General features: G+C 38.9%; 2 protein-coding genes across 2 annotated transcripts; both read left to right on the forward strand.

The window, feature by feature from the left end:
• The first annotated feature begins 11,143 nt into the window (after positions 1-11,143).
• On the forward strand, positions 11,144-13,330 carry LOC130472026 (uncharacterized). The gene is made up of 2 exons (XM_056842431.1): positions 11,144-11,576; positions 11,628-13,330. The coding sequence occupies exons 1-2, from the start codon at positions 11,144-11,146 to the stop codon at positions 13,328-13,330; spliced, it is 2,136 nt and encodes a 711-aa protein (XP_056698409.1).
• Positions 13,331-18,743: 5,413 nt separating this feature from the next.
• On the forward strand, positions 18,744-20,935 carry LOC110783593 (peroxidase 57-like). Its single transcript, XM_021987945.2, has 4 exons — positions 18,744-19,008; positions 19,172-19,357; positions 19,523-19,694; positions 20,068-20,935. The coding sequence occupies exons 1-4, from the start codon at positions 18,775-18,777 to the stop codon at positions 20,484-20,486; spliced, it is 1,011 nt and encodes a 336-aa protein (XP_021843637.2). The 5' UTR covers positions 18,744-18,774; the 3' UTR covers positions 20,487-20,935.
• Positions 20,936-23,247: the final 2,312 nt, after the last annotated feature.

Genomic DNA, 23,247 nt, shown 5'->3' on the forward strand with positions numbered 1-23,247 from the left:
ATTAAGATTGTGGTAACCAATGAAATCATTTAGCCTATCGAAATACACCCAAAAAGGTTCATTTACGAATTGAGGGAAAGAATAATAATCCATTTTTTCGAGGAAAAAAATATTAAAATAATAAAAAATAAAAGTTAAAAAAAATAATAAAAAATAAAAAATAAACTAAAGAAAATAAAATATATACATGGTCTCAAAGAACTGGAAGTTCTATGAGACTCAAGAAAATAATCTAGATCATAAAATTAATAGCAGAAAATTAAACCGTTTCCCCGGCAACGGCGCCAAAATTTGACAGGCTTAAGTCGTATCACCTAATCAAAGATAAACCTAAGTCCACTAGCTAGGTAGCGAGGGAAGTCAGGATCGAATCCACAGGGAAACAGTGTTCTTTCTACTATTAATTAATTAGTCTAGACTATTGGGAACAAGAGTTTGGTTTGATGGTTTACTAAGACTACGACGATAATCAAACAATTAAGAATCAAGATATTAAAGAATCTAGGGCATAGGTTCACCAACAAATAACAATCCAGGATAATGAACAATCACGATAATCAACAAAGTAATTAATTAGACTAGCATGCTCTCTCGAATCGATACTAATCATAGACTTAGAATTAACGGGCTCTCGCTACGTATTAACTCTAATTCTACCTATTGACACAAGCCTAAACATCAAATTGCATCTCTCGAATCTTAATTTGATATTGCAAAACTACCACAATTAAACCTGCGCAAATCTAATTGTATAGTGAAATAAACCAATCAATAGGAATTAATTACAATGCCAACAATCACAATTATTCAATATCCCTTCATATTATTCATGGATCCCCAAACCCTAGAAATTAGACTACTCAAGCATATTAACAATAAACAAAACAATTAGCATGATTGAAAACATAATTAAAGCAAAATAAATGATTGAAATAAAGAACAATACCTAATTGAAGAACAATGGCAAAGGAAAGCTTGAATTTTTATTGAATTTGAAACTAAGTGTTTTGAACTAAATTTGAGAGAAAACTAAGCTAAGGAAAATAATCTAAGTGCTTCATACTAGAAAATAAGATAATAAGATAATAAGATAATAAGATGTCCAACTAAATTCTAAGGGCTATATTTATAGTTTTGCCCAAAAAGCCCAACAAAAACCGGAAATACTAAAGTAAACCGCGCGCTAAAAGGCTCCTGGGTTGTCGTCGCCCGGTCGGGCAGCCTTCCGCCCGTCGGGCGACCAGCTCGTAACCCGCCCGTCGGGCGCAGGTCTGCCCGCCGGGCGGAGGGAGAAATTCTGGAAATCATCGGCACGCGCCCGATCGGGCAGCTCCCGCCCGTCGGGCAGACGTTCGCCCGTCGGGCAGCCATTCGCCCGCCGGGCGCGCGTACAAACTGCACGATCCTCTATCTTTAAAACGCCATATCTCCTTTGTTATTTGTCGGAATTAGGCGAGTGACCACTCGTTGGAAAGCTATTGAAGTCTAGAATCCAACCCAATTAGAATCACTTCATTTGGAGTTGTATAACGTAAGTTATGATCAAAAGAGTAGACGAGTGTCGGTTTTCTACTTCTTTCACTATCCGCTTTGCTCGAAAACTCTTCCAACTCAATGTGTGTGCTCTCGAAAGTACATAATCTCTTGTATTGATTCAAATGAGTAGGAAATGCACAAAAATATGCTAATTCCTACAATGATGAACCTGAAACTACAAACACACTACAAGGAGCACATTAGTACTAAAAATCGCTCCGAAGAGCTCATTTGAGATCAAAAAGTACTAAGGGGCGGGGGTAAACACACTATAAAATATTAACATATCAGCCTCCAGAGCAGCAAGAATGAAGTGCACATCAAGTTTAACAAATCGAAAAGAGGCGAGCACCCCAAGATGCATGCCATCAAGCTCCCTTTTCTCCATCTTGCCTAACGAACCAAGCCAAGAGTTCAAGGCATTTTCAAAAGACATGGCCATATCCCCTCTTTTTCGTAAAGAATCAGTATGCAAAGAAAAGCAGGGAAGAATTGGTGCGAATATTTGATCTAGAAAGCTCCCTATTTATACAAGAACCGGCATTTATGGTAGTACACCGGCGCTGGACGCCGAAGCCTGCGCCAGGCGCAGGGGCCTGCAACAAGGACGAGGCCACCGCCCCCTTTATTATTCCGAGTACGCACTCTTTATAGCTTTGGACAGCTAAGTGCAACCTCAATAACTCAAGATTCCAAAGCCGCAAGCCGCGCAATTTCAAGCAGTTCGAGTCAGCGCTTTGGGCCGATTTCGGGTCAATCTGTTCAAAATTCAAGCATTTTAGATTGGCGTCCTAAGTCGAGTTTGCATATGCATAAGCAAGAGTCGAATATACTTTGACTTGCGTTTTTTCTAACCAAAAAACCTCAGTCAAAGTGGGGGCTTATAGTGCGTATGTACACTAGAAAAAATGGGAATTTTTTTTTCAAGAGTCTGCATATGCATAAGCAAGAGTTAAATATACTTTGACTTGCCCTTTTTCTAACCAAAAAACCTCACTCAAAGTGGGGGCTTATAGGGGGTATGTACATTGGAAAAAATGGGCAAAATTTTGCATGCATACATATAGCTACAAATTTCAAAAGCACACCCAACGCGTACGAACTTCAAACCCTGCAAAGACACATACAAAATTCAAACCATACAAAATTCCAACCATACAAAATTCAAACTTCCAACCATACAAAATCCAAAAATTCCAAAATTTACAAAATTCGATTTCAAAACCATACAACCATACAAAATTCAAGTTCCAAATACAAACCTACAAAATCCGTACAAAAACAACTCATACAAAATCCAAGGCAAGCTGGAACTCGCTACCATGATCAATCCGAGTCATCATCAGCCGTAATGTCAACTACAGGCTCTTTGTTCCTGTTTCGGCTCCTATAGCGCTCCAGATCCTGATCCAGCTCCGTCCCAGGGGTAACAGGCTCTTGCTCCGAAATACGAAGAGTACCGGGAGGACGATAGGTTCCCTGCTGAGGGGAAGGGTACTGATAAGGCTGCGGGATCGCCATAAACTGGAGCTGCATCCCAAAATCCTAGGCCTGTCGCATCCGCTCCATCTCATACCAGTAAGCCCAAGAATCTGCACTCCAAGACTGGGAGCTACTCGCTCCGAAGTAAGTACCAGGGGGAGACATAAAAGGAATCGAACTGCCCGGACCTCCAACAGAATGCCTGTAGGATCAACATGTGTAAAGGGAACAACTCCCCTATCAGCATCAGAATGCCTCTGATAAGTACTAGTACCAGAACCCAGGCCCAGGCCCAGGCCTAAGCTCGGCCCGTCCTGCTCTCTCGAAGTCTCCACCGGGGGTCCCTCTCCACAAAATCTCTGCGACCTCGACGTCGCTCCTATACAAAATTCAAAATTCAAGAATCAGTCATCCATATTCAAGTTTCAAGAATACAAATTTCCCAGTCAATGGAGGCACCTCTCTGTCCCGGCCAGTAAGCTTATGGGTCAGCTTGACACAATGCCTATTCAGGGAATCAATATCAAGCATCCAGCGACGCACTCTCGCCCGAGGCGCCTGCATACAAGATTCAGAATCAACTTCCATATACAAGATTACAATCAATTTCAAGAGAATACAACAGGTACTTACAACTGCATAATGCTCCGGTACAGCATCATACGACCTCCAATGCGGAGGAGAAGCCACAGGAACGGTCACCTCCACCTGCTCTCCGTCGGAGTTATCATAGTGGATAACCCTTTCAGCATAGGGAATATCCTCGGGGTCGATCTCCACCTCCTACAAACATTCATACAATGATCAAGAATACAAGAATACAAGAATACAAAAGTACAAGATACAAATTCAAAAGCTCACCGGCAGTACGAAGCGTACAGGTGGAGCAAGCCTCTTCAAAAGGCCATCATGACTGCCTTTCCTATCTACAAGGTTCACCCAAGGTAGACAAACGACATCTCCCCCAGCTTCCATGGCATCCAAATAGAATTGGGCAACATCTTCAATCGCCGCCAACATGGTCTCCAGCGGATCCGTGGGGATAAGCCTACCCCTCGTACTATGTTGAAGGGACACTCGCTCCCCTAGATACCACATGTGGCGATACACCCCCGGGAGCAAAACCCGTCGTCCAGACAAGAAGTGGGCCTGCATGGCTGAAACGGGTATAGGCGCACCAGCAAAAGGACGCCAAACCACCTACAAAACAGACAACCTAGACAAGTATACAAGTACAACTACAAAAGACCAGAACAGTACAAAGGCATACCTGCTCAACAAGCAAAACCCGCAAAGCTCTGCGGAAGGTCGCCAAAGACACGCTCCTACCCAAGAGGCAGCATACGCGTAAGCCGCAACCCCAGTACGAGCCGGCGCCAAAGTCGGAAAATGCTCATACATCCAAATCTTCAAAAGAAAGCAAGCAAAAGCATCGGTTAAATCCTATGTGTACAAGATTCAAGATACAAACATAAAAGTACAAAATACAAAGTACAAGGAGTCCCAAATACCTCCAGCACGCTCCACAAAGAAGCAACGCTCGCCTTACTCTCCGGTGAAGTCCGACAAGCGTTCTTCATTTCGTACAAAAGGTGGCTATATGCCAGACCACCCCAGTTGAGGCCTGAAACAACCCTCAAGTCCCTCAAAGCTCCCAAGAAGCCAATCAGCACCCGGCTACTCCTGCTCGGGGCCATCACTCTACTAACAAGGGCCAGGAGGAAGAGCCGAACCCTCTGCTCCGCAGATATCTCAGTGCTGCGGATCCCAGCCATGATCACCGTCAGAGGAGCACGGGTGTCATCCGTCATCAAGTCAACAACAGGGCCAGTCAACTCCCTGATACCGTTCGAGTTCCATGTCAACTTGGAATCAAAGGTAACACTCCTCTCAGAAAAGGGGAGGCCAATAATCATAGCAAACTCAAAAGGGGTAATGGTGATCTCCCCCCACACCACATGAAAAGTGTTGGTTGTATCCCACCACCGCTCCAGCAGAGCCTGTAGTCGGGCTTTGATGCCCGTCCTCCCTTGGGCATCTCCCAGAGCATGCCAGAAATCAACCACGCCCGTCTGCAACCAGATCGCTCGAGTCTCCGCGTCGCCATAGACAACCGGAAAAATATCATAAAGCTCATTCAAAGACCAAAATGTGCGCAACGGCTCCCCGTCATCCTACAAATGGGTGGATCAGTTTAAGACCTATACAAATTTAAGAGACACATTCAAAGCACAGTACAAGATTCACCAAACCAGCGTGTGGCCGCTGAGACAGATGAAACTCTGGCCTAAATACAAGATCCGAAGACCGCCAACCCTTGCCGTCAAGGTAGGGACTCGCCGTGGTACCATGCTTGGCTCCGACACATTCGTCGCCGCCGCTTCGTCATCTGAAGCATCCTCCATAGCAGCTCGAACCGCCAAACATTCGCCAAGCTTCCTCCGGGTGTGACGAGGATACTAAAACATTCGAAATACTAAAAAAACATTCAAGATTGGGGGCTATCTTATACTATCCCGTACAAAAATCAAATTTCAAAAATCCCCAGTGGCAATACAAGTTCAGCCAGGGACCTCTACTTCAACAGAGAATTCTACCCCAACGCCTAGGCTATCCATGCCGAAGCAGGAATACAAGTTCTACACCAACGCCTAGGCTATCCATGCCGAAGCAGGCATACAAGTTCTACACCAACGCCTAGGATATCCATGCCGAAGCAAGTATACAAGATCTACACCAGCGCCTAGGCTATCCATGCCGAAGCCAAAATTCAAAAAATTCTACAAACAACATATAGGCCATTCTAGCCTACTCTCTTACAAGACCCAACAAGGTCACCAATGATATCACTATCTACAAATTCCAAGTACGAAGTTCAAGGAAAAGTTCAAGATTCTATTCTACAAGTTCTAACAGTTCAAGTTCAAGTGGCTACCCAAACAATTTTCTACAAGATTCAAGAAGCCTACTATCATACAAGCATCATATCAACAAGCATTTCAAAGTACAAAAATCAAAACTACATGCAATCCTAGAGTTTATTTCATAAGCAAAACATGAAATACTTACATGGACAAGGCAAGAACAACAAGATCAAGGGGAGAGTAGTCGACCTTTGAGAGAGAAAAGCAAGAAAAATGGACGTGGGTGCTCTTCAAATGGCACGGCAAGGGGGGAATTTATAGCCCAGCCCCTGCGCCGAATGCCGAGCCTTGCGGCGGGCGCCACGCTGTTGCATGCGGAATCTTCTCCACACGGTCCTCCGTGCTGATTGCATGTCCTTTGCTGCTACGGTTTTTAGCACCAGGCATCAAACATCAAATCATGCTACCTTTCGAAATTACGGGTATATACATGTGTCTCCAAACACCAACAGATAAATATTTCAAGAATACAAAGTCTGAAAAATACAAGAACTCAGGCGTTCGACTCCAAACGGACCCAAGCTCCAGGAAAATCAGCCGAAATTTCAAAATCTTGAGAGCCAATAAAAAGCTCTTCTCCCCAGTGAAGTACATCCTCAGCAGATCAACTCCGGGTATTCAAAATTCAAAATTCAAGTTTCAAAAATTCAAGATTAAAAAATTCAAGATTCAAAATTTTCGATGCCAAGCTCCGTCCTAAACCAGAGGCGGAAGAGCAGTACAAGTACAAATTAGAGTCGTCATAACCGTACGGAGGTAGACTCTATCCTTTTTTCTAACGCCTGTCTTGTGCAGGTACCAGCGTACAAAGAATGGTCTTGATTGCAGAACATCTTGACCGTTCTCCGTCACGCGTCGAAAACTTTGACTTGCGCTTTCCTAACCGGACGCTCAGTCAAAGTGGGGGCTTCTGTAGATACCTAAATTGTGTCTCCCCATTGGGATGATACCATTATCCTTGCTAGGTTGTTGGAACAACTCTGTGCGGAAATCCGAATTGCTAAAACTTATTCCAAAATCCATGGTCCAAAATCCAATCCCCGAGACCGTTCCCATCACGGAACTCGGTACAAAGTTCAATTTCCAAAAATCAATTTCAAAATCCAAGTACAATCTCACCCAATGGACCACTCCATTGATTTTACAAGGTATTTTCCAGTCGAAATGACACTAAGCAATCCAAATTCGGGCGCCGACCCACATAATCGAGCAAGCCGGGCCTCGTCCCGTAAAAGCGAATTTGAAAAACCGAAACGGCTAGTTTTTAGTCGCAAATTTCCTTAACCGCCAAGCAAAACTACGTGCCAAAAAAAAGTACAATTCGTACAAAGGGTACGCCCACTACAAGCCAAACGCAAGGACGACATCTTCGTCCTTGCTTGACGTCTTCTGTGCCACCTCAGCGGCGTCAGGCGTCGTTGATGCGCTGGACGCAGCTGTCAGCTGGCGTTTAACCTCTCATTTTCCTATTTAAACCCCTAATTTCCAGCACTTTAGGGCAGCAATACACAACCAGAACGTCGTAATTCGGAAATTGCCACTCAAAACCCAAAATACAAATTCTTCAAAAAAACCCATACAAATCTCAAATTTCTAAGCAATTGGGAGCTCCAAGAGGAATTCTAGCCTACACCTAACTAGGTAATTTCGAATCCCAATCATAATCTACCATGTTTCTATAGTTTCTATTTCAAAATGATTAGTAAATTTTGCACTTTTACTCTTAAAAGTGTCACTTACAACAATCACACAATTTTACAAAATCAACACTTTCTATGATACAAATACAAAGTTCCAAGATTCAATGATGTTTAAGGTTGTTTGTAATCACTTCCTTAGACTAGAATCATTTTCAAAACATGGAGTAATAAAAGGTGAGGCCTTTTTAATGTTTAAAGGTCTAATCTTTGAGATTCAAGAATCCACTTTTCAATATTCAAGTTCAAGTTTCATTTTCAAGATTCTATGAGGTTTAAGCTTGTTTGTAATCACTTCCTTAAACTAGAATCATTTCAATATATGGAGCATATCAAAGGTGAAACCTTTTTGACATAAAGGTCGTCTAATCTTTGAGATTCAAGACTCCTCATTTCAATATTCAAGTACAATGTTCAAGATTCAATATTTCAAGTTCAATTTCTATGTCCAAATTCTACGACACTTTAGGATGAGAAACTTATCCTAAAGTTGATATTTTTAGACTTGAATCCGTGTCGGACGCACTTATTCTTAAGAAGTCGTTTGGCGTTCAGATCTCAAAATCAATAGTTCAATTTCAATATCGCATCTTTCAACTATGCACTTCAATACCGCAATTTCAATAACGCCTTTCAATTATGCACTTCAATATCGCAATTTTAATAATGCCTTTAAATATTGCACCTTTCAATTCCGTAACTTTATGCAACTTTACTTGCCTAGTCCTTCTAGGCAATGTGGTTTCCCACCTAGTCCTTTTCTAGGTGGTGATGTATTTTACTAATTACGCACTTATTTTCTATTGTGATGTTGCTCTACTTGTTTATTGCTTTCATCACCTCACATGCTAAATATGACAAAGTGCAAAGTTACACCACGCTTAACAAAGATAATTTCTTGGAAAAACCGGCCTTAGGTTCCCTTAAATTAACTTTAAAGCGAAGTGGTCACAATACAAAAGTAGAAATTCTATTTGTGCAAGTTCTAAATCGAAACCCACATAGTGTCATGACTAGGGTATTTCAAAAATGGTTTATGCCATGAATTTGAATTCAATTTCTAAGACTTGCGGAATAAGCATCTCGTTCCCTTGCCCGGATCTCACTCATCCGTTTCTAAGATTCAATGCCTTATCCGATATAGAGTCAATTTTGGTCTTTCCAAACGGGACCCTTAAAAATGTTTGTGGCGACTCCTTCGAAATCCAAAAATTACAAAAGCCTTCCGTAGGGGAAATACAAACTTGTCGACAGGAGAAAAACCCCCCTACAAGCCTTGTTTGATTCGTCTCAATAAATATTTTAGGAATATCAAAACTTCAAAATTTTACTTATGTATAATTAGAGATCAAAACGATATAAAAAATGCACATTGACAAACGTGAAAAAAAAGAAACTGAAACATCATTATGGAATAGAGGAACCGAGGAAATATATAGTTCTACGTATTTGTAAGAAAATAGTCCAAACTTTAGCCCTTGCCGTAAGTTTATCAATCAAAAATGGAATATAGCCGTATGAGGGGAAAAATCGACAAAAGTATTCTGAATAATTTATGGATGTTTTGTAATATTAGGCTCATTTCGAAAATCTTGTTGATGAATTTCTATCAGTATTCTATGCTCTCAAATAGATTTGTGGTTTAAAATTATGAATCAAATAAATTTGAAGTAATACTGATTTTTGGTATAAAAGAGGAGTAGAGCTCCACAAGAAGCATAGTTTTGTGTAGTCTGTATTGCTTTTGATCAAACTCATACTGTACCTCCACTACTATGAATAAAACGCCTCAAAATTATCAAAAAAAAAAAAGAAGCTCCATAATAAGAACAATAACAAATCAACAATAAGCTAAAAAAAAATTCTGACTAATTTATATTTTAGGCTCATTTCGAAGACCGGCTAAGAGCTTTATATGGATATTATATGCGTCTTAAATTGATAAGGTTTAAAATTATGGGATTACTAAACTATAATTCATCATCACAGTAAACCTTTTTATACAATACTGTCCCCAGTTAAATTAATGGAGCAGAAAAAAAGACCATTTGTTTCATCTTTTTTAAGCCATGTTTATAAAATTCAACATTTTACCCCAATTTAAATTTTGTAGTTTTTTTTTCCGCCTAATTACTTCAACAAACCGAATTCAAATTATATAGAAAAAATACAAAATGATATTCTTTCTCAATTGTCATTATCAAAAGTGAATGGATCAAGTAGCAACACCACCTCGAAAACCACCGCAACCACTACCACCTCCGGAAGAACCGGAACCACCTTAATGGTCAAGAGTCATAGGAAAGAACACATAAAATCCGTTGCGAAAACGAAAAATTAAAATTACGAGTATGGTACTAATGGTTAAACCTATATAGGAAGTATAATGGTCTGAATTTTTCTTGGGTGAGTTTAACAAGGGTATCACTTGAATTTTTCTACTGCTTCTGCAATTGCAATTTCGTTCTAGCAAATGAAGCTCATCATTAAGTAGGAGTTAAATAACCCTGCTGGATTGTATTCCTTCATGTAATTAATGGCCTTTAGCCCCTGATCCACCATTTTAATAAAAGCATAAACTATATAAAAAAAAGGAAGTATAATGGTTAAATTTAGATTTTAGAGGAAGAAGAAAGGTGAGAGAAGATCAAGTGAAGAAACAATTATTCAAAGAGGGAGAAAACCTAGAAAATTAAAGTTACGAGAGAAAGTAATGTGCTTTAATAAAGTTGGCATACTGGAAACAGCGAGCTAAAACGAAGTGGACTGCGCTTGGAGACCAAAACACCACATACTTCTATAGATGTGCCAAAAAAAGAAAGACAAAAAATGAAATTCGGCTGCTGTAGTGTGAGGATGAAAACTGGACTGATAGTCCAACCCAAATACAAGAGTCCATTCTTCACCATTTCAAAAACCTGTGGCTGGGCCTATTTCAAATACGATTATGGATTTCATTCCACATTTATCAGCGGCCCACTTGGCAATATTGAATAAGGACATTGATGCACACGAAATTCGTACAGCAGTATTCCAATTGGGAGGTCTAAAAGCCCCGGACCGAATGGGATACCGGCTATTTTTTTATCATAAAGCATGGGATATTGTTGGGGTGAAATTAGCGGAGCGGTTTAACATTTTTTCAGATCATGATATCTTTTACGAGAATGGAACCAGACGCTTATTGCCCTTATCCCGAAAGTTGAATGTCCGGAAAAGGCAACCCAATTCAGACCCATCAGTCTATGTAACGTCATTTATAAAATTATTTCAAAATGCATCACGAATAGGCTTAAACCTATTATGCAAGGCGTGGTGGGCCCGTTCCAGAATGCTTTTGTCCCAAAGAGATACATGGGAGATAATTGTTTGTTAGCCCATGAGATTTTGACGTATGCCAAAAGGAAGAAAAAGGGGTATGAGCGGATTGCGGTATTGAAAATCGACATGAACAAAGCGTATGACCGGGTTCGATAGGATTTCATTGAGTGCATCCTAACCCATATGGGTTTTCCAGCAAAATGGAGACACTGGATCATGCAGTGTGTTACAACGGTGTCCTATTCTATCCTTATCAATGGTGAGCCAAGTCAACCTTTTAAACCCAAGTGTGGATTACGGCAAGGGGACCCAATGTCACCATATATATTCATTTTGGTAATGGAAGTTCTCTCGCGGATGCTTTCCAAAGCAGAGGCAGATGGATGTATCAAAGGTATCCGGATTGCAAGGAATACCCCTTCCATCTCACATTTGTTTTTCGCGGATGACTCATTGTTTTTCTTTAAAGCTACTCATGAGTCTTGCAGGGAGTTAAGGGGCATTATTGACAGTTTCTGTGAGGCTTCGGGGGAAGCAATAAACTTTGACAAGTCGAGCGTCATCTTCAGCCCAAACACCCCGATGGATATGAAGAATGAGTTCAAACGGATTCTGGGTACTCCATGCTCTGAATATTTGGGAAAATATTTAGGGTGAAATGTTGAAGTGGATGGCCGGTCGTCCAGGGCGTACCAACCACTGGTCGATAAGGTCCAACAGAAAATTCTTTCCTGGAAACACCTATGTTTATCCCAAGATGGAAGACTGCTCCTTATTAATGCAATACTAGCAGCATTGAGTGCAAATATGCTTTCGGTTTTCATGGTTCCGAAGAAAATCACCAGGAAAATTGATTCGCTCCTGATGCACTATTGGTGGAGTGGTTCGAGTGATAAAAGAAGCATATGTTGGATCAAAAGAAAAACACTGGAACTCCCGAAAGGAATGGGGGGGGGGGGGGGGGTGGGTTTAAGAAGTGTGGAAAAATACAATAAGGCCCTCTTGGTTAAGCAAGCTTTTCGAGTTCATAACTCCCCAAATCTTTTACTCTCCAAAGTCATGAATGCAGCATATAAAAGGTCTCCTATAGAAGCTGCCATAAACAATAGTATTCAAAGCAACGCGTCTTGGGGCTATAGATGCCTAGGGAAGTGCTCTAGCATGATTAAGCATGGCTTAGGAAAGGCTATATTCTGTGGAAACAGTGATATCCAGCATGATGTATGGTTTCCTTCAGGTGAGACTAAATGTAAAAATGCTACTCAGTTAAGACAAACGGGTATTGCTCAAGTTAAGGATCTCATGAGGAATGATGCGAGGGTTTGGAACACACATCTGATCTGGAAAAGCTTTGAAAAGGAAACAACTCGTGAAATTTTGAGTCTGCATATTCCAGAGGACAACACGGATGATCAAATACAGTGGGTGGCTGACAAAAAAGGTAATCCTACTGTTAAATCTGTCTATAATTTTCTGATTCTGAATCATGTGGATTATCAAAGTATAGACAGACATGACAATATTTGGACAAAGCTATGGCAAAGCGATCTTAGTCCGAAGTGGAAGGTGTTTGTGTGGAAGCTGATGCATAATGCTCTAGCTACTAAGGACAACCTGAGGAGGAGGGGTATGGGAGGGGACAATGTATGTGTTTTATGTGAGCATGACATGGAAAGCACCTCCCACTTACTTAGAGAGTATACGGTAGCTGCTCATGTGTGGCGTTCCTCCTCTCTGGGAGTTTCTACAATAACTAACACACACCTGCATTTCAGAGATTGGATAAAGAATTTTCTGAATTTTCTATGGAAAGAAGACGGGAGAACAAGCATAAGAGTGATTACCTTTGTTACTATTCTTTGGTCTATTTGGTTGCACAGGAATAGTGTCATTTTTAGACACTCGAACCGGAATCCTGCACTAATACTTCGTATGGCTCATCAGTTTGGGGAGCAGTGGATGAATACAACTCCAATAAGGAATAAAATGAAGACTACCAGAACTAGAGATTCTCTAATACAACATGATGGAGAAGGAAAACATGTGATTCTCAAAGGGGTGGGCAACGATCATGAAGCTATCCTTGTTACTGATGGAGCTTGGAAGATGCATAAAAAGAAGAAATTTCCAGTGGCGGCTGCGGGTTGGGTTCTGCGAAAGGGAAACATAGTGATTGCTAAAGAAGGAGTTAGAGTAGAAGCCATGAACCCAAGTCATGCGGAAGTTAAAGCCATCTTCATGGGGTTATCTTATGCCAGTCAGCAAGATATTCAAGGAGTAAGGATCTACACCGACTGCATAGACGCTATTATCTCTATAAGGGACTTCCCCCATTGCGAACTTGAACTAGTTACGTACTCTGTGCAGTGAAATCAGGAACATAGCGGACAGGTTTAGGCATTGCTCTGTATTTAAATGTAATAGGGAAAGAGTTAAGGAAGCCCATGAGTTAGCAACTCATGCTAGACAAAGTGGGTGACTGATTCTCTTGTCTCTTGTATGTAATTTCTGCCAAAAAAAAAAGAAAAAAAAGAAAAGTAATGTGCATAGAAAATATCAACTATCAATCAATGTGAAATGCTGACTCATTTTTTTAATTGTCAATACCCATGACACATACCCATTCCATATCAGCTGGGTACTGGGTAGACTACCCAGTGGATCAATATAGTTTTATCTTAGTTGAATGAATATGTAAAGTATAAAGACCATGATTTTTTTTTAAAAATGAGCAGAACAAAAAAGAATGCAATAGTTGAATATGTTATAAATTATTCCCTCCGTTTCTTTTTGTTTGTTACGTATTCCTTTTAGAGTGTTTTACAATGTTTGTTATGTGGGAGAATCTTTTCTTTTATATATAAACTTATTATACTATCATTTTTTGTGCCATCTTTTAATTTTAACTAGTTTTTGGGCCCGGGCGATGCCCCCGGGTTACTACGTTAACAACATTCACATTTACTTATATATATAACTTTTTTTGCAATGATAACATGAAATATTTAATAGCTTGGTGGTAAAAGCTCTATTGTTTAAACTCAAGATCAAGAGTTCAAACCTTATGCTAATCATATTTGACATTTTTTAAATGTATATAAAACTTACTTGAAGCGAACTACCCATAAGCAGAGCGCAACGTGTCACGTATGCTATTTCATAAACGCCTTTTAATATATAGTATAGACAGATTGGTTCAATTTTCTCAACTCATTAAATATCTTTGCAATTTCCCAAGTATGTTAAGTTAGCAATCTTTGTGCTTTTCCATTATTGGTTCATTTTGATAAATAAAACAATCTTATTGGTTGTTGTAATGATAAGTGGATTGAGGTTTTAGATGGGTTTATTTTTTTTTAATAAAAAAGAAAGAGAATCTTTATTATACGTTAATAAACGTGCAAAAGTCCAAACGTAACAAACAAAAAGAAACGGAGGGAGTAAATCTTTATGCACGTGTTACATGCTTAAAATTTAGGATTATTCTTGTGTGGCCATGGTCCATACAAATATTACTATAGACCAAAAGCCAATAATTTATTCTAGCACCCCTTTTATATACATAGTGATTTTTATCGTTCACATAGTGACTATATAAATTAAATACTAATTTTAGATATAATAATCAATTTTTGAATCAAAGTAACCCTATGTATTAAAAAAAGAATCGTGACCTTAAAATCATATTGTTCAATAACGACTCAAATTTGACACTTTTTCATAATAATTCTAATAAACACGTCAAAATAAATTAGATTCGAGTTGTTACCTTTTCTTTTTAAACATGATTCACAATAAATTTAATGTGGACCAAGTCCATTTAAGAAATAGTGTAAATTTATCAGTAGTAGGCGACAACGCATATTTTTTTTTTTTAGGACATGCATGTACTACGTATATTTTTAAGACATTGGAAAAACAAGGTATATATGATGCGTACCCTTGTTTCAATTCACTAATTGGTTCATTATTTCCTACCCTTTTATTCTATGGAGTATAAGTTTTAGGCTGTGTTCTCCCTTCATGTAAAATCTACTTATTTCATGTAAAATAAGTCCGAATAAGATAAGTTTAGGAAAAATAAGGATTAGGAAAATTTGTCAGAAAGGACCTTTTAAAACACAAAAATTGTGAGAAAAGACCTTTTAAAAAAAAAGTTGTTAAAGAAGGCCTAATTGGGTTTTTTTGTTGTGAATAAGGACCATAAGCCATATTCCGGTGGTCAACGACTATTTTCCGGCGTTGACCATCACGTGACATGCACGTGTCTTAAATTTTTACAATTTTTTTTGAAAAGTTTCCCTCCATGTTTCCCCCACCCCCCACCTAACTTATTCAGATCTTAAAAAAAAAATCGATTCTTGAAATTAGGTAACACTAAGAACCCTAATTTCAAGAACAAAAAAATTGGAGTAATTTGAGGAAAAAAATTAGGGCTTTTAGTGTTATCTCGTACGAAAAGGACCGACAAGCAATTGGGTTGCGCGAATTTGGTTGATTTCAATTGGGGAGAAGAAATTCGTGGTTGGAATTAAGGAAGAAGAAAATGGTGGAGGAGCAGCAGAGCAGGAGAGAGAAAATCGATTTTTTTTTAAGATCTGAATAAGTTAGTACACGTGCGTGTCACGTGATGGTAAACGCCGGAAAACAGTCGTTGACCACTGGAATATGGCTTATGGTCCTTATTCACAACAAAAAAAAAATTCAATTGGGTCTTCTTTCACAACTTTTTTTTAAAATGTCCTTTCTCACAATTTTGATGTTTTAAAAGGTCCTTTCTGATAAATTTTCCAAGTAGAATTTATAACAAAAATAAATTTTAATAATTTAAATAAGGTCAGATAACTAGCAGGTTAGAAAGTAAATGAAAATCGAGTGAAAACAAGAGGCCCTTAATAATATCTTTTTTTTAAGTATCCATTAAATTGATTTTATTCTATGTTGTACTACGAAGTAGGAGATACACTTTTGAATTTTCATGCTTATTGTTTTTCATTTTTCCAATTTAAATGAAGGGTTGAATAAGAAATCACATTTTTGACGTCATCTCACGAAATTAGCTTATAAATTATAGGCAAATTTGCTTAAAAGGACCTTTTATAACTCAAAGTTTGTGAGAAAGGACCTTATATAATTTTTTTTGTGAAATCACACCTTAATGTAATTTTTTTTTGCGAGAAAGGACCTTGTATAATTTTTTTTTTGTGAAATCACACCTTAATATAATTTTTTTTGCGAAAGACAACCAAAGGTAAGTTTCCAGCATTGACTGAGCTTTTTCCGGCCATTGACTTGCACGTGAGAAGCACGTGTGGCTTTATTTTGCTAACCACACCCAATTTTCCTCCAAAATTCTAAGCTTCAAAATCTAAAGTTGAAAAAAACCAAGTTTGAAAATTCAAGACTCGGGAAAATCAGTGTCTTTAGCCAAGTTAAGCCACGCATGCTGCCCTCGCGCAAGTCAATGGCCGGAAAAGCTCAGTCAATGCCGGAAACTTCCCTTAGATACTTGCTCACAAAAAAAAAATTACATTAAGGTGTGCTTTCACAAAAAAAAATTATATAAGGTCCTTTCTCGCAAAAATTGAGTTATAAAAGGTCATTTTTGGCAAATTTACCTAAATTTTAATTCTATTTTGTTTTGAATAATTTCAAGTGTGGCTCCAACATGCCGTATATACACGAATCAAGAGGGCCGGGTGGGAACTTAGAAGTGAAGGACCCATTATTCTCTCTCTAGCTTTCCTCTCTAAAAAAGAAATCCCAACCCCTTCAAACCTCAACCACCGCAGTCGGCTCGCTGGTGCCGGACCCGAGCCTTATTTGCTCATTTAAGGGCGCCGGCGAGCCGGAAATTAGTTCACTTGGTGTATCTGCCCTTCCGGAGAAGAAGAAAGGGAATCAAGCTTCTTCAATAAAGAGAGAGGTTTTTCAGATCTGGGTTTCAATCTTTACCGCCCTTTTCCAAAGCTCCTCCGAAAGCCGCCGTCGATAATCTCGTCGGTAAAAGTAGGGGTGTTGTTGGTTCGTTCGTACCGAAAGTTATTGGACCGGAATTTCAACCTAATCTATTCCATCTACCTCCTAGTGGCCGACGCAATTAGTCACCGGTAAAGGTATGTGCCGCCGGTGGTTTTCGCAGGTAAAGGTTAAGTTTTGGGGTTAGGGTTTCAATTTTGGAATAGAATTTCTGAATTTTGGTTGTATTCTGTGTGTTTGGGAGTTAAGGCCTTGTTTTCTAATTGGGTTCCTAGCCGCCGCTGGCTTGTAGTGTCGGGAAAATCCCGATCTTGCCGGTAAAGGTATAGGTTAGGTTTGGGATTTAGATTAAGGCTTTTTTAATTCCTTTCCTTTTCAGTAACATCTCTGGTACTTGTTTAGGTGGTAATTGTGGCTTGATTCTTACCCTCTCTCTGTTTTGTTGGTCTAGTTGTTTCTAGATGTTTAGTGATGTTTAATTTAGTTAGCTTTAATGTGTTTGACTTGGTTAGTTTGTGCTTGGTTGTTGGAAGTGTTAAGTATGGGGTTGTTGGTTTATTGTCTTTGCAAGGTTGGTTAATGGTTTGTTTTTCTATGGCGGGATATCCAATGTTGAGGATTGTAGAGGTTTTGGGTTTAAGTTTTTCCCAGTTGGTTGTCGTCCAAAAGTCAGTCAACCTAGGTAGTGGACTTGTCCCTGGTGTTTATACTCCCTTGGACGGTAGTATGTCAGGTCTAGAGAGGGAGAAAGAAGGTTGTAGGGGTGACTATGGAAGGAGAATCTTGTATTCACGAATGTCGGTTGTTCAGTTTAGGTTCGTGGTGAGAGGTTCTCTCATTACATTCAAAAATTCATATTTGAAGACTGCTCCCCAAATGAAATTTTTGGGGGTTCATAGCATGTTCACTAAGATGAGTCTCTTTGGGAGACTCCATGTGCTCGTTCTCCAGAGTGTCGAGTTTGTTCGTGAGCATATCCCCTTGCTCACAAGGTCGTTTCAACCGGTTCGTGAAGTTCATATCCTTCCGTTTCTTTCGTCGTCTTTCAAGTTCCACCGATTATGGGTTCTTATTGCTTATCGCTTAAGCTTCATCCCGAGGAGAAAGGAGAATGTGGGCGCGCAAGGCGAAGGCAACAATCAAGGGCCATCGACCAATGCACTGGCTATGCTTGTAGTTCGTAATGTTATAGTTCCAATGCTTGTAAGAGCATGTATGGCTCAAGTTAGTAACGGTTTGTTATTTATTTTTCAATGTTGTATGATTGTTGCTATAGCCCATAATCTAACCAAAAAGTTAGAAAAAGGGAATAGCTTTGTTTAATTGAATATTGTGTTGTGCTGTCAAAAAAAAAAAAAAAAAGAGGACCGGGTGGCTGAAGTGTTGTTAAAAGGAACGTGTAGGACCACTAAGACTCCATATTTTAAGGGGAGGACCACTAAGAATCTAAGACACTCAATTAGACCCTAAAAAATGGATAATTTCTTATGTCTAATTATGTATTCTCATTTAATTATTTTATATTCAATAAAATATAAGTTATAATTTCTCAATTAGACCCTTAAAATTGATATGTTGAAATATAATAATTAGAACGTTCAACTGTGAATGATTAGACTAGCTAAGCCCCCCTTGGAACCTCAATTGATGTAGCAAAATTCATGTGTACAAAGAAAGACATGGGACATGTCTTGTGATTAGTTGGTTGCACGTATATGCATGGACTCAATCTACCATAAATCATAGCTTCCTATAAATGTTTCTCCATTTCCATTCATCAATTACTAACTAATTAAATTCATAATTCAAGAGTAAATTGCTAAATTAATATAGTCATGAGGAAAGACAATTCGGCGGGAGGCGCATTAGCCATCGGACTCATTGTCATGATCCTCGCCGGCCAATGTTACGGCCAATTGAAAATCGGTTTTTATAATAACAAGTGTAAAAATAATGTTGATTTTGATGTTGAAGACTTTATTCGTGGGAGGGTGGAATTGGCTTTCAGCAAGGATCCTACTCTTGTAGCGGCTATGCTTCGTATGCTCTTTCATGATTGCTTTGTTAAGGTATGTTCCAACTTCCAATGCTCTGCCATATATTTTATTGAGTTGAGAAAGGGTTAATTTCTCCCACCCTCGAATCTAAAGATCGATCAAGTACGTTATTGGTTGATTAATCGGCTACATAGAAATACGTATATATTTTACTTTAATTATTATTTTTTGATAGGGATGTGATGCATCACTTCTACTTGACGGAGAAAACACTGAGAAGACCGCAGGGCCAAATAGAACTGTTAGAGGCTTTGAACTCATTGATGACATAAAAAGAGCCTTAGAAGACGAACATCTTTGTCCAGGAATTGTTTCTTGTGCTGATATTATCGTTATAGTGACAAGAGTTACCGTTTTTCTGGTATGTAACTTCAATGCATTTGCTTAATAAATTGATTTTTTTTTCAATTTTTGATGCAACACGACCTTTATTTTTCCTTCTAATAAGAGACGGCCCCATAATAAACTTAATTTAATTACTACTGACCTGCCTTCTTTTTTGTACATGTTAATTAACGCTATTTAGGCAAATGGCCGCACAAACTATTACCTGGTGGAAACCGGGAGGCGCGACGGCATTACTTCTCTAGCTAGCGACGCCAGGGATAATTTACCTCCTCCAAATGTGGAAGTTTCTAAAGCCATTTTATTGTTTGAAGCCGTGGGATTAACTAAAGAAGACTTTATCCTTCTTATGGGTAATCAATCAAAAATATTAAAGTCTTACAAAATTAAGTTATTAAATAACACTTTTCTCTTATTATATACTCCCTACCATTTAATCATTTAATAATGTTTTTCATATTGTGCTTCAAACTATCTTTTGGAATGAAAATTTACTATCTATCTTACCTTTTTCAATCCACAATATTTATACATCTCCAAACACTTACTCTTAGCTAGCTCATTTTTTTTACATCCACTCATATTTTTACACTTTCTTTCCTGATTTATTCAATAAAAAATCATTATAAAACTGAAGTAGTACATCATAGCTTATATGATACGTACACAGGTACACTAAACAATGTTGTCTAGCTTCTAATTAACAATGTACGTGTATATATACAGGTGGACATACAGTAGGAATTGGACATTGTGCTCTCTTCGAAAATCGATTGTACAACTACAAGGGCATCCCCGGAGCGTCAGACCCGAGCATAGATGTAACATTTCTCCAAGTTCTAAAGACGACTTGTCCTCAGGGCGGGACTAGCGGCAATTTCGTCAATCTTGACCAAATATCTCCTAATTTTGTAGACAATAGCTATTACAATTCTACCTTAAAACACTACGGGGTTCTTCAAATCGATCAAGATATCGCTTTACACCCAGCAACGACCAAAACTGTGTCGTATTTTGCAGCTAACGGCGCCGTTTTTAATAAAAAGTTTGGTGATGCACTCAACAATTTGGCTAGAGTTGGTGTTCTTACAGGTGACCAAGGACAAATTAGGGCAACTTGCCGTATGGTTAATCCGAGTTATTGAGTCGAGGATCTTTATCGACTTACCGTACTCCTGATTTTGCCAATTTACTCACTAAGGTACAAGCATGTGAGTAAGGAAATAGAGTTACACAATACCTACAAGCACTATGTACAATCGATTGTACTTAGTACATGAGAATATTGCCAATTAAGTCATCCTCAAATAGTTGGGTTTTGATAATTTTGTTGTTTTGCTATTTTATTGCTGTTCTACGTACGAGTTTTTGGCGGGCATATTATTTTCTAGCACCCACTTTTAGTTGGATTTTATTATCCTTGCAATTTTCTAAGCTACTTTAATTTGAGTTTGATGGATAGATACGTTTTGGACAAATTTATGCTCTACATTATGGAGGAAAACAGGGTATTCTTAAAACTTATAACTTATAACTTAAACACTGCATGTTATTATGTGACATGTCACCCCTAAATAGGTCACAATAAGCCAACTTCATTATTCCCATTAAATCTTGAAACCACAACTTTCATGCCTATCCCAATAAATTAGTTCAATTAAATCCACAAAATTAGACTTGTTACCTATAGAGGACTCCGTAAAATGTAAACTGGACACATTCAACTCACACATGTGATATGAGAGATCGGCGAGGCGACACTCAGATATATGCGAATAAAAACATATCAGAGACATGAAAACACCATTTAAAAAACCCCGCCATTTTTCACATACAAACACTATTTGATTGTTGAGTTTTGTCATTTATTGCATGTTCTTTTTCCTATTTTGTCTTATTGTTGACTGATATATACGTTACTAAGTGATACCAAAATTTACTTCCTCTGTGATATGAACCACCTCACTAATTTAATTATATTTCTGTCACACTCTCTCTTTTACATATCATGTGATGTGGTCGCTAGCTTTTACCCACTAATTACATTTCAACCAATTTATATATGTTAAGAAGTTCTAGTTGGGAAAAATCAAAGAAAAGAGAGGAAAAAGTGAATAGTGAAATTGTACCACAATTGGTAAATACTATCTTCTTGCCTAGGTCATATATGAGGAAGTAAAAACCTGTTATTTTTTGAAAAAACATAACAACAAAAAAAATTCAATAAAATGGTACATGTTTAAATCGAAATGGTACATGTTTTAATCGAAATGGTACTTTGTTTTTAATGAAATAGTACTCTTTTAAACGAAATGGTACATGTTAATTTTTATCGAAATGGTACTTATCTTTTAATGAATGGTACTTTTTTTAAAAGAAATGGTGCATGTTTGGCGTTGTGATGGGTTTGCTCATACATCACAGAATGCCGTCTCTCCGCCCTCAGTCATATATTGGGATGATGGTGTAATACTCGTTTGAGAAAGTGGAAGATAGATTTTGGTGGATACACGCGCGCGGAGGTGTGAGTTGTGTTGTGGGCCTACTTATTCTTTTTTGGTACCCATCGTTTTGGCTAAGTCATTCACTACAAGAATTTGTATCTTTAATGACAACCTAATTACGACGAGTCAAAAATCCCGTCGCAAAAGCCTTTTGCGACGGGGCTAACAACCAAATAATGACGGGAATAACCGTCGCAAATGTCTTTTACGACGGATTTACGACGGGATTTTCTATTAACGACTGCCCCCTTTTATGACGGGTTCGCGACAGGAAATCCCGTCGTTAATCAACGATTATTGGCCTTCCGCGACGGAATTTCCCGTCGTTAATATTACAATTTCTTGTAGTGATTGTTAAGGGAATCTATTAATTTTATAACCGTTGGATTAATTGAGGCCTTAATGTGCCTTCTCTTGGTTTAATTGAGGTCTTAATATGAGTATTCTCTTCTTAATTCCTTTAGCCGTTTTTTATTGTTTTTTTTATTCAATGGAGAAGAAGACATCTTCAACAAAATAAAGAAAAAGTACCAAATAAATTCTACACTACATCTAGGGAGGAGCTAAGCGTGGGAAAGCCACTCCTCTAACATCCTCCTCCAAGATTCTATTAAGTTCTAGGGGAGAAAAATCTAAGATGGAAAAACTACTAGAATGAGAGACTCCACGGTTGGCAAGCCAATCCGCCGCTCGGTTGAATAACCTTGACTGACCAATCTGTTAGCTTTAGGAGATTTTGGCAATCTCTGAGTTCGTGAGTGCAAGTGCTGCTGTTGCTTATTTCTTTCCTTAGAGCTTGGACCAACGCAAGACTATCAAGTTGAATGTCTAAGCGATCAATGTGTAGATTTCTAGCGAGCTCAATTCCCCTTTTGAGTGCTTTTACTTCAGCTCGGAACGTAGTACAATGACCATAATTTCTATGAAACGAAGATACCATAGTGCCTTCGTGGTCTCTGATGATACCCCCACCCCCTGCTGGGCCAGGTGCACCCTTGGCTGCTCCATCACAATTTAAAGAGTACACACCTGGTTGAGGGGCATGCCACGCAATGAATTTCTGGACTTTGGGTGATGGCTTCTCATTACTTAGTTCAGCTGCACTCAACAAGCTACGACGAGTCTCGTCAAAACGGACTTGTAGAAACCCTCCAATGTCTACTGGAATTTCAAAAGCCCTGTAAAAAACGAAGCAATTCCTCCAACGCCATATCCACCAAATTGCTGTACCAAAATATATTGCCCATACCTCTGCATTTGTCTCGTCTCCCCCTTGAGCATTTCTAGTTAGCCATTGTTGCAAGGGCTGTGTGAAGAAGGTAGGGTGGTTAGATGGGCCACCAAGTTTCTTCCAGACCATCTTAGCCGCAGCACAGTCCCGCAGTATATGAATGGTAGACTC

Source organism: Spinacia oleracea, chromosome 4, assembly GCF_020520425.1.
Source record: "Spinacia oleracea cultivar Varoflay chromosome 4, BTI_SOV_V1, whole genome shotgun sequence".
Classification (NCBI taxonomy): Eukaryota; Viridiplantae; Streptophyta; class Magnoliopsida; order Caryophyllales; family Amaranthaceae; genus Spinacia; species Spinacia oleracea.